We start from the raw sequence: 12,607 nt of genomic DNA on the forward strand, positions 1-12,607 counted from the left end.
TTTACCACGTTGTATCCTAATTCATTTATATTGGGTGGCGTTATATCGGGGTAGAGATGTGTGGCAAGAAAGATTAAATCAAACTCTATGAACTGGTTACATTACACACATGAGGACAAATTATGGCTATATGCACACAGGAATATCCCAGAAAACCCATGAATAGAGAGGAACACAGGGTAGAAATTTTCCATCATAACTGCACTCCTAAAACTGGAGGAGAGACCACTCTTCTGCAGATGACTATCCTAGAGCACAGTCTATACAAATACTTTATACAAATACTTCCCCATCCCTAGCAGTGGAAAATATAGCGCTTGCCATTAAGAGGACAGCATTTGTCAACAGGCATCACACAGCAATAGCTGAGATACCAGAGTTTTTTCTTTGCTGAAAAACGGATATCCAGCTTTCCTAAGCTCTCTTCTTATTTCCACTTGCTCCATCACTGTGGACAACAGCATCATTCTCCATGTTATACAGGACTGTAATATGGATGTCATCTTTGACTCAACCCTGTCTCCATGTATAAATCTCGCAGCTTTGTCCCACATAACATCTCTAAGAACTGACTTACCACCAAAATTCTCACTCAGGCTCTCCTAGTTTTGCATCCTGACTACTGCAGATCTCTGGCCTTGACCCCTGCAATCTTACCTCCTTCAAGTCCATTCAAAATGCTATTGTTCAAATCATCTTCCTGGCTTGTCATTCTGATACCTCAAACTCTTCTCTAGTCCCCTCTACTTACTTTCACTTAATCAGCACATCAAATACACATTTCTTGTCTTTACCTTTAAGGACCTTCACCTTACATAGCTTCTCTAGTAACTTATCACAATGCCAGACACTGACATTCTCTACCAATAATCCCAACCTTTACTGCTCACCAGCCAGCTTCGTTCTCAAAGTTTCCTTCAAACCTTTTCTTCCATGCCACCCCTTGTGCATGGGGAAAACTCAAAACAGCAAGCTGCCAGCTGACCAAAGATAGGCAGGTCATAAGCTGTGATTCTCTCTTTACTTTACTTTCATTTCCTACTTTCTTCTTATAATTCATTCCTACCATTCCTCTTACCCCAAAATAAAGAATAATAAAAACCCAACAAAACATGTAACTAACAGAACTGTGTCAATCATCACTATGTTCACTTGCCTATATGCTATACCCAATCAGGGCCGGCTTTAGGAAGTGCGGGGCCCAATTCAAACAGTTTCGACAGGGCCCCGGCAGGGATGACTTAAAAAAAAAACACATGTAAAAACCACGTGGGCTTGTACTCACCGGGTGGTGCTCCGAGTCTTCAACAACACTTCAGCGGTGGGTCCTTCACTCACTCCAGGTCTCCAGTGGCACTGAAGGACCCGCCGCTGAAGTGTCCCCAAAGACCCCGAGCAAGCGAAGGACCCGTCGCCGAAGTGCCGCCGAAGACCCGAAGCACCGCCAGGTGAGTAAAAATTAAAAAAGCGCCTCTAGCCAGGGAAGGGATTCTCACTAGGCGTGGGGCCCTCTTAAGAGCGGGGCCCGATTCGGGGGAATTGGTAGAATAGGCCTAAAGCTGGCCCTGTACCCAATCCTCATTATTTTGTCTGTTGGATTCTAAACTCTCCTGGCCAGGGACTGTCTCCATCTGCCAGCACCCAGCACAATGGAGCCCTGATCCTGAGTGCAGCCTTTTGGCCACTATCATAATACAAATGATTAAAAATAAAATATCAATAATATTTAAAACAGGAAATAACTATGGTAACTGTGATATTTGCTGACTAATGTCAATACAGAAACACACTATTTATTCATTCTCAAAATCAAAATAATCTTTACCAAGGGGGAGCAGGGTTGTATAAAGGGTCATTGCCAGTCAGACTATGGGTGTGCAATAAGACTGTTTTGTCAGCATAGATATAGTCTGCTTTTTAAGACATTTCCATAGGGAAGCAGAACTAAGGAATACAAGAAACAAAAGATAAGTAACGAAATAACTTTTTCTTTAGTGTATGAAACAACAAACAACAAACAACTTAAATTTACACTGTTTGAATATTTTCATAAAATAAATGATAAATTGATTCTAACTTTAGCTTCTATTGAACCTCACTAGTAAAAAGACAATCTCCAAGATGTATCCAAATGACAATAACTGGGTGCATACAGCAATATCAACAAGTCTTATAAATCCATCATTTATTATAAGAATTACAATATAAATAATATGCTGTTAAGCAGAGTACTAGATATGTGGACAATATAGTGATTCTCTTCATGTGTGTTTTCACCTTAATACATTTTCCAAAAAGGACTTAAGGCTGTTCAAATACTCCCTCTGCTGGACTGAGACAGCACTTGTCTGCTAAACTTATTGCATTTTTCATAGATTTGGAGCTCTTTTACAGCTTTTCTTTTTAATTGAATGCACACTCCTTTTCTTTCAACAGATCTTCTAGGCATAGCATATGTACAAAAATTTGACCAAAGAAAATGCAAAATATCTCACCAAAAATTTAGACCTGGGAATTCTTTTTAAAAAAATTGTACAAGAAATGGTGTCCTACGTCCTGATCCTGCAACCCATACTCATGTCAGTAATCCTTAATGATGACAATGCCCAACACAGATGTGAGAAAAACTGGGCCTAAACAGTACAAAGGTTGTCTGGTTCTCGTTAATTTCCCCAAGGTTCCAAGTAATTCAGGGGAGACTCATTACATAACCAAAAGAAATAAAGACTTGAGATATTACTAAAGTTTATAAATTAGGAAAGTTATCCCTTACATTCAACAACTCAAATGAAAGCACAATCACACGTCATAAAATAGCTACCTCTCACTTAACATAACATTACTTAGCTAACAACAAAACAATCCAAAAGAATTCAAATTATCAAATTAAAATCAAGATAATGTCAAATTATCAGGCTAATTCTTATATGAACTCTGTCTATTCAATAACCTAGAAAGGTGCCCATCTGTTGTTTAACTTATAGTTGCACAAGTTAAAGGTCTTTATTAATACCATCTAAACCAAAGTTTTGTACACAGGGAAAAAGCCAGGAAAGAACAAATCAATCCCAAGCCTGGCCTATGCTTAAAATTCACACTGATACCACTAAAAAAAACACAGGAGTACTTGTGGCACCTTAGAGACTAACAAATTTATTTCAGCATAAGCTTCCGTGGGCTACAGCAAACTTCTTCGGATGCATAGAATGGAAGATATTTATACATACAGAGAACATGAAAAGGTGGGAGCAGCCATGCCAACTGCACCTACATGCCTCCAGCTTCCATCCAGGACACACCACACAATCCATTGTCTACAGCCAAGCTCTAAGATACAACCGCATTTGCTCCAATCTCTCAGACAGAGGCAAACACCAACAAGATCTCTATCAAGCATTCTTAAAACTACAATACCCACCTGCTGAAGTGAAAAAAACAGATTGACAGAGCCAGAAGAGTACCCAGAAGCCACCTATTACAGGACAGGCCCAACAAAGAAAATAACAGAACGCCACTAGCCGTCACCTTCAGCCCCCAACTAAAACCTCTCCAGTGAATCATCAAAGATCTACAACCTATCCTAAAAGATAATCCCTCACTCTCACAGATCTTGGGAGGTAGGCCAGTCCTTGCTTACAGACAGCCTCCCAACCTGAAGCAAATACTCACCAGCAACCGCACACCATACAACAAAAACACTAACCCAGGAACCTATCTTTGCAACAAAGCCCGATGCCAGCTCTGTCCACATATCTATTCAAGTGACCTCTGTCCACATATCTATTCAAGTGACACCATCATAGGACCTTACCACATCAGCCACGCCATCAGGGGCTCATTCATCTGCACATCTACCAGCGTGATATATGCTATCATGTGCCAGCAATGCCCCTCTGCCATGTACATTGGCCAAACCAGACAGTCTCTACGCAAAAGAATAAATGGACACAAATCTGACATCAGGAATCATAACATTCAAAAACCAGTGGGAGAACACTTCAACCTCTCTAACCACTCAATGACAGACTTGAAGGTGGCAATTTTGCAACCAAAAAACTTCAAAAACAGATGCCAAAGAGAGACTGCTGAACTCGAATTAATATGCAAATTAGATACAATTAACTAAGGTTTAAACAGAGACTGGGAATGGTTGGGTCGTCATGTCAAGTTCTTCTCGCACCTTCTATGGGTCATCTCGATTATCACGTCAAAGTTTTTTTTCATCTGCTGATGACAGCTCATCTCAATTGATTGGTCTCTTACAGTTGGCATGGCTACTTCCACTTTTTCACGTTCTCTGTATGTATAAATATCTTCTTTCTGTGTCTTCCATTCTATGCATCCGAAGAAGTGAGCTGTAGCCCACGAAAGCTTATGCTGAAATAAATTTGTTAGTCTCTAAGGTGCCATAGGTACTCCTGTTCTTTTTGCGGATACAGACTAACACGGCTGCTAATCTGAAACCTGACATAACTATGTCACTCAAGGGTGTGAAAAATTCATATCCCAGAGCACCACAGCTGTGCCAGCCTAGCTCCCCTCCACCCAGTGATGGCTAGGTCCTGGCTACCACCGCTCAGGGTGGTGGCTTACATACAGTGACAGAAAAACCCCTTCTGTTGCAGTAGACTGCATCTACATTGCAGGATTAGTGTGACATGGCTATGGTCCTCATAGTGTAGACAAGCCCCCAGATTCAAGCCGTTAACATTTAGACTACAATTCCAATGCCAGTTAACCAAGGCCTCATTTTTAAACTTTAGTTATTGTGTGATGGATGATACTTCCCTTCATCCAACATATACTCACACAACACATATTACCAATACAATTAATAATAGACCTTTTACAATTACCTAATCTTAGATAACAATTAATTTGTACTCTTTTAGGATTATGACATTTGTTTATAACATCTTGAAACAGTATAACGCTCATTCATCTTTAAAGCTGTTTGTGTAGGAACAGAGGAACCATTTCTCTAGGCTCCATTTCTGTGTGTTCAGTAATTGTTCAAAAATTGCATACACACACTTATTTACTCATTTACTTTTGTTAAACAGAATGATATTATTAATCAGCCAGGTCACCATCTGAACTGATAAAAAAAAAATTAAGATTTTATACTTATGACCAGGTGGTTTGCTTGCAAACTCTTCAGCTCTAACAGTCTTCCAGATCATTGGGAAGACTAGTACTACAGATAATTTGCTAATGCACAAAAAGACTAGTGCCTAACTCTCATTTTACTTTCCATGGGAATGTGAGGGCCTAACTTCCATTTTAGCCTTTGAAATTCTCTCTCTGCTAGCAGGTTCTGGCCAACAGGAAACCAACTATGTGCTTGCTTAGCCAGACAAGTCTTTTGTTCTCCATTCTCCAAGGTAATGGATCTCAGGTGTCTGGAACTTCAGTCTGTCCTTCAGATATCACGTAGTTCAAAACCAAAGTTAACAATTGCATGTCTCCATCATTCCACCCAATGGAATCATTTGACACAGGTCTAATGAGATTTGAATTCAGTAATAGTCCCAAACATCACGAGCATTTCAGAATTAATACATGTCATCCAGGGACCGTGTTAGTTATGCCTATTCTCACAACTGTAGTCTTGTGATAGTTGATGCTTCACTTGATGCCCCAGCTACTGGAATCAAGAGATCATTTTTAAAAAATGAAAGCTGAGATTCTAATGCATGTTTCGGGCCCTCAGGGCTACAGAGAAAAGCTTGAAAACGTGAACCAATTGTACCCTAAAATGTGTGCATTTAAGAAACCAAGAGCATCATCAAATATAGTAGTCACATTAGGTCATTCCATACAACCTGCCTCAGAAAAATCCACCACATCTTTTGACCAAGAACAATCTCAAACCAAGATCTATTGACACAGTGCAGACAAGAAAAGCTGAGCACCATCATTTCTGGAGGCATTGGAGATGGATCGGTCATGTGCTCTGGATGGAAACTGATTCCATCACCAGAGTAGCAATAAGATGGACACCTGAAGGCAAGCGAAAATGAGGCCACCCAAAAACAACATGACAAAGAGCTGTGGAAGCCCAGCTGAAAAACCTGGGGCACAGCTGGGGAACCATTGAAAGACTTGCCAAAAACAGACAGGAGTGGAGGAGCTTCGTCACTGCCCTAAATGCCAGAGGTATAATAGGAAAATGACAATGATGACGATGATGATTAGGAGATACCAAAGTTAAAGGGCCAGGGGAGTGGCTGCTCTACAGTTATTCTGATTGGTTAAAACCTCTTTACTAAAGTTTCCATGACAGTTTGATCTGTTTGCAGAAGATTATGAATACCCAGAAAAAGTGTCTCACTTTTATCATACACGGTCTTTATTTTGTTTCTATGGCTTCTGCGTAATTTCAAATGATTTTCATAGGGAAGAAACTATCAAAAATTAAAAGGGTAGGAGAGAATCAGGTAACAATGCTTAGGCTAAAATTAAATATTAATTTGACTATCCTTACAACATTCAAGACTTCAGATAAGTTTTCTCTCCCTTGCAATTCTTAGCACTATTATATGCAATTTCATTCACTATCACTAGGGATGGTGTCCCTAGCCTCTGTTTGCCAGAAGCTGGGAATGGGTGACAGGGGATGGATTACTTGATGATTACCTCTTCTGTTCATTCTCTCTGGGGCACCTGGAATTGGCCACTGTTGGAAGACATGATACTGGGTTTGATGGATCTTTGGTCTGACCCAGTATGGCCATTCTTATGTTCTTATCTCATCAGTTTAATAAAAGATTTCAAGTCTCTGTTTACTTCTGGAGTGTCCAACATATGGACCACCAAATTCTAACATGGTCAGTGGCTACCATCATCTTTGATATAACTATGTATGTGTCATACAAATATTACAGGACACAGCGTGCATTGCCCCAACTTGAGACAGGCATCTAGCTGCCCTGCATGCTGTAATCTTACACCTCAAATCTTTAACAAATGCATTTCTATATTACAGATGTAGGAGCCTGCAATCTTCTCCATTTTATGCAAATTAGGGAAGGTGCCAATGCAGTCTACAACAGGGTCAAATTGGGATACCATTGGGTTTAGTCTAAATACAGATCATATAATTCAATTAACTTTTCTTTTTCTTTGAAGTATTAAATGCACAAACTGTTTGAAGCTTGTTACTTTAGTGCAGCGGTTCTCAACCAGAGGTTCGGGGGGTCCAGCAAGCAGGGTCAGTGGTAGACTCATTGGGGCCCAGGGCAGAAAGCCAAAGCCCTATTGTGCGGGGATAAAGCCCGGGGCCCTGACCCCTGCCACTCAGGGCTAAAGCCAAAGCATGGACTGTGTGGGGCTCTCTGTGGCGTGGGGCCCCAAGCAATTGCCTTGCTTGCTACCCCTTAATGCTGTCCAACCCTGGATTTTATATGCAGAAAAACAGCTGTTGTGGCACTGGTGGGCTGCGGAGTTTTTACAGCATGTTGGCGGCCAGGGGGAGGGAGGGGAGGCTGAGAAAGAAAAAGGTTGAGAACACCTGCTTTAGTGGACAGAGCAGTAATGCTTATGGCTTTCCATAAATGCAGCCACCGCACAACAAGAGGCCACAAATACCCGCCAGTACTGGACAGAAAAACAAGATAGTCAAATACAAGACACTTAAGCCTAGTCCACACACGGATTTTGGAGTGGTATAAGAATTGCTGTTCAGGATATGTTTTCCAACCAGTGTAGTTATAATGGTACAACCCCTAAAGCGGATGTGATTACAGGTCAGCACCCTCAAGTTCCACTGAAGTCAGTGGGTGAAACCCAGGCCCCACTGGTGAACAGCAAAGTTCCCATCCCATTGATTTCAGTGGGCCCAGAAGGGTAGCCTCGGTGAGCTAAAGTGGGCCAGCCCCGCCCCGCTCAGGCTTGCGTTCGTGGCAGGACGTTACTGCTCCGGGGCCTGCGGTTTCATCGTCTCCCGTGTCACACTGCAAGCGGCCAACGCCGGAGGCTGCTGCAAGCCCAGCCGCTGCTAACACGGGCTCAGCCACACGCGGGTCTCGGCACCAGCGCCGCCGTGGGCCCCGCCCCACACGGGCCTAGGCCCCTCATCACATTTAGCCAACACCGCTGCAAACCCCAGCGCCTGTTTGCAGGGCGGGGCGGGGCAGGGCAGGAAGGCGGGGGGGCAGCTCCGCCCTCCCCAACTCAGCCTGCAGCTGGAGCCCCTTGCTCCGCGCCCAGCCCCGCCGGCACCTGAGCAGCGCGGCCCCTTTACCTCGTAGACATCGAGGAGCCTGTGGCGCTTGAAGTAGGCCCTGAGCGCGGGGTCCGCGCCGCGCAGGGAAGACATGGTCGAGCCGGGCCCCTCCGGGACCTCGCGGCCTCCTGCGGCTGAGGCAGCCGCGTTCCCGGTCGCCTAGCAACCCGCTGCCACAGGTCCAGCCGCTCACCGCGCGCCCTCCTTGGGCGCCTCAGCTCAGAGTACGGTGGGGCCGGAGGGGAGGGGCGCGTCTCGCCCCCATTCGCCCCATCCAGACCCTGTACCCGCTCCCCGGTCACCCCCAGCCCGACTCCGATTTTGCCCAGCTCCTGCCCAGCCCATCCCGACTCTATAGCCCATGTCCCGCACCACCTCCCCCCAAGTCCCACTCAGCCCATCCCAGCTCTGTAGTGCCCTGCCCAGCACCCCATTCACCCATCCCAATTCCATTCATACCTGCTGCTCTATGCCCCCACTCACCCATCCCAACTCTATATCCACTGCCCCAAATTCCATTCATCCCCATCCCACCTCCATTCATCCCTCCCAACCCCCCATCCCAATTCCATTCATACCTGCTGCTCCAAGCCCTCCTCACCTATCCCAACTCTGTATCCCCTGGCCTGCCCCAAACCCCATTCATCTCCATCCCAACTCCATTCATTCCCCCACTCCCCCATCCCAATTCCATTCATACCCTGCTGCTCTACGCCCCCACTCACCCATCCCAACTCTATATCCGCTACCCCAAATTCCATTCATCCCCATCCCACCTCCATTCATCCCTCCCAACCCCCCATCCCAATTCCATTCATACCTGCTGCTCCGAGCCCCCCTCACCTATCCCAACTCTGTATCCCCTGGCCTGCCCCAAACCCCATTCATCTCCATCCCAACTCCATTCATTCCCCCACTCCCCCATCCCAATTCCATTCATACCTGCTGCTCTACGCCCCCACTCACCCATCCCAACTCTATATCCGCTACCCCAAATTCCATTCATCCCCATCCCACCTCCATTCATCCCTCCCAACCCCCCATCCCAATTCCATTCATACCTGCTGGTCTACGCCCCCCACTCACCCATCCCAACTCTATATCCCCTGCCCCAATCCCATTCATCCCCATCCCAACTCCATTCATCCCTCCCAACCCCCCACTCCAATTCCATTCCTACCCACTGCTCCGAGCCCCCCTCACTTATCCCAACTCTGTATCCCCTGGCCTGCCCCAAACCCCATTCATCTCCATCCCAACTCCATTCATTCCCCCACTCCCCCATCCCAATTCCATTCATACCTGCTGCTCCGAGCCCCCATTCATCCATCCCAGATCAATACTCACTGCCCAGCCCCAAACCCAATCCATTCCCACCTCAACTCCATTCATCTTTCCTGCCCCAGGCTGCTCCACACCAAGCCCCCACTCGCTCAACCCCCATCCCAACTCCATTCATAGCACCTGCCCTCCCCTCACACCAAACCCAAATTCATAGCCCATTCTAACTTATTTCATGCCTCCTGTCCATACTAATCCCTCAAATTTTCCTCATTACAACTCCATTCATACACCCAGCCTTGCACTACACCACACCCACCACTCACACTTCCATCCCTACTCCCATCTATACCCTCAGCCCCACACCACACTAAGCCCCACACTCAGACACCATTCATACACCCCGTCTTGCGCCTACACTGAGCCCCCCTGCCTCACCACCCAGGCACAAGTCATACTTCCTAAACAAGCCAAGCTCCTATCCATACCTCCATCACTACCTTCCAGTTGAGCCCCATCATTCCTCCATCTGTTCCCCCATGAGTAAGGCTACGTTTTAGTCACAGGTATTTTTAGTAAAAGTCCTGGATAGATCACAGGCAGTAAACAAAAAGTCATGGCCCGGTGTTCTGTCCACGGCTTTTACTAAAAATACCTGTGACTAAATCTTATCTGCACTGCTGCTGGGGGGGAGGCGACGGGCAGGCAGCGCAGAGCGATGCTTCTGCTGGCGGGGTGCAGACCACGGCCTTGCTGCAGCTGGGGGCGGCCCAAGGACCCTTGCCACTGAAGGGGAAGCAGCCTGTGCCCCCCAGCCGCTGCTGGGGGGGGCAGTGGCCCATGGTCCCACCACCGTGGGTCTGGGCTGGGGGCAGCTCATGGCCCTGCTGCCATTGCCACTTCAGTCGGGGGGCAGCCTGGACCCCCTCACTGCCACCACTGGTCTGGACACAGGGTGGCCTGTGGCCCTGCTGCTGCTCCAGGTGGAGGGCGGCCAGGCCGCCACACACACACTGCCGCCGCTCGTCCAGGTGGGGGACAGTCCAGGGTCCCACCACCACTGGTCTGGGCAGGGCCTCACCACCACCGCAGTTTTTGGCGGGGGGGTCTGGGGCCCCACCACCACTGGTCTGCATGGGGGCTTACCTGTTTCCCCACTGCTGCTTTGGGGAGGGAGGCAGCCTGGTGCCCCCCTGCCGCTGGTCTGGGTGGGGGCGGCCCAGGGTCCCATTGCCATCGCCGCTGGTCTGGGCAGGGGGCAGCCTGGGATCCCTCCATCTCTGGTCCAGGTTGGGCGTGGCCTGGGCCGGTATAACCACTAGGTGAACTACGCAGACGCCTAGGGCATCAAGATTTGGGGGCACCAAAAATTTACACTACTGCTGGCAAATGAATGAATAAAGAAAAGAGAAACATCATTGAACTTGCATTTTAACTTGTCGTTCTTCTCTTGTACATTACAGCTATAGCCTATGCCAGCTCTGCGTTGTGGGCACAAGCGTACTGCTTCACTACGGTACAAAGTGGCAATGATGTCATTTTTATCATTGCACACAGCCATTACCCGTTCTGACAGGCTGTTTATAATGCTAAGTTTACTAGTTTTTGGAGGTTGTCGACTGAGGCTAACTATTTTTGTTGAGCTGTTTCAGATCTAAGACTCTGGCAATCGCTGCTGCATCATTTTGCTAATACTTTGTAGCAACTGTGTGTGTATATTAAGTATTTGAGTGTATATGTTTATCACGTGTGAATATGCATGTGTAGGTTGTTGAAATTTGTCATATTGATATTGTCAGTTGTATGACAGAGTATCCGCCATTCTGATTTTATAAATTTTATTAATAACAATAATTGGATATTCTAAAGGTAGAATAAAATGTAGTAGATTCTGATATGAAAAAATGAAGGAAGGAAGTATATGTGAACAATGCCACATTATGCAGTATTCATTTCTGAAAGTTTATAATAAGCAATAATCCGGGGGGAGTGGGGGAAGCGGGTCACAAGGTGGAAGTTTTGCCTAGGGCGCAAAATATCCTTGCACCGGCCCTGCCGCTGCTGCTCTGTTTGGGGAACGGCCCAGGGTCCCACTGCCACCACCACCAGTCCGAGCAGGGAAGTCTCGTTGTCCCACTGCTCTGGGCTGGGCTGGGCTGGGGAGCCAGGGCCATGCCACTGTTGCCGCTGCCAGTCCCAGACTGCTACTCCAGGGCAGCCCTGGGGACCAGCTGCTGCGGTGGTCCTGGGGTGAACTGTGCCAGTGCTGTAAAATTAATTGAGGTCATGGAAAGTCACGGAAGCCGTGACTTCCATGAATGATTCGCAGCCTTACCCAGAGCCTCCATACAGCTCCCATCCATACAGATCATTGCTACGCACCACTGAATTCCTCATCTGTACCACATTGCTAGGGCCCTGCCAAATTCTCAGCAATGAAAAAGGCATCAGGGACCTTGAAATCTAGTCTCCCCCCATGAAATCTGGTCTTTTGTGTGCATTTACCTTATATTATACAGATTTCATGGGAGTAGACTAGCATTTCTCAAATTAGAGATTCTGACCTAAAAGGAAGATGCAGTGGGGACTGCGGTATTTCCACCCTTACTTTTGCACTGCCTTCAGAGCTGATAGTTTTAAATTTTCTGAAAGCAGACATGTCTAACCATTTTTTGAAAAGCTTTGGACAGAATTTTAATAAAAATACTCATAAAATTACATCAGGTGTGTGTGTAACTGTTGCCCACATCCTTGTCTTGTCTTGCCTTTGATTTCAACTTCACCCACGAAAGCTCATGCTCCAAAACGTCTGTTAGTCTATAAGGTGCCACAGGATTCTTTGCTGCTTTAACTTATCTTTACTTATTAATTAATTAGTATGGCTGTTAAAAAGTTGTGATTTTTTGGTTCAAAAGTTATGACCATGGTTTGTTAAAGTTGTAGTTTTTTCAGTGCAAACATCAGAAAAAAAAAAACACCCCAAAAATAGAAACAGGATCTAAACTCTTATTTTGTAACTGACTAGATCAGTGGTTCTCAAACTTTTTTTTTTGTGGACCGCTTGGAAATTGCTGAAGGTCTCGGCGGACCACTTAATGA

At 46.1% G+C, this 12,607-nt stretch overlaps 1 protein-coding gene across 5 annotated transcripts in view; it reads right to left on the reverse strand.

Annotated features, from left to right (window-relative positions):
- FBXL13 (F-box and leucine rich repeat protein 13) overlaps positions 1-8,444 on the reverse strand; it is a 183,904-nt gene extending 175,460 nt beyond the window's left edge. For 4 of the 5 annotated variants that reach the window (XM_050925534.1, XM_050925516.1, XM_050925507.1 and 1 more), the window contains exon 1: positions 8,246-8,444. In XM_050925534.1, the coding sequence (XP_050781491.1) occupies positions 8,246-8,320 (75 nt within the window). In that variant the 5' untranslated portion in view covers positions 8,321-8,444. Of the gene's footprint in view, positions 1-1,825; positions 1,916-8,245 lie in introns of those variants that run through there. The other variant, XM_050925524.1, reaches the window with a different exon arrangement.
- Positions 8,445-12,607: the final 4,163 nt, after the last annotated feature.

The sequence above is a fragment of the Gopherus flavomarginatus genome, chromosome 1 (assembly GCF_025201925.1).
Source record: "Gopherus flavomarginatus isolate rGopFla2 chromosome 1, rGopFla2.mat.asm, whole genome shotgun sequence".
In the NCBI taxonomy this organism is placed as follows: Eukaryota; Metazoa; Chordata; order Testudines; family Testudinidae; genus Gopherus; species Gopherus flavomarginatus.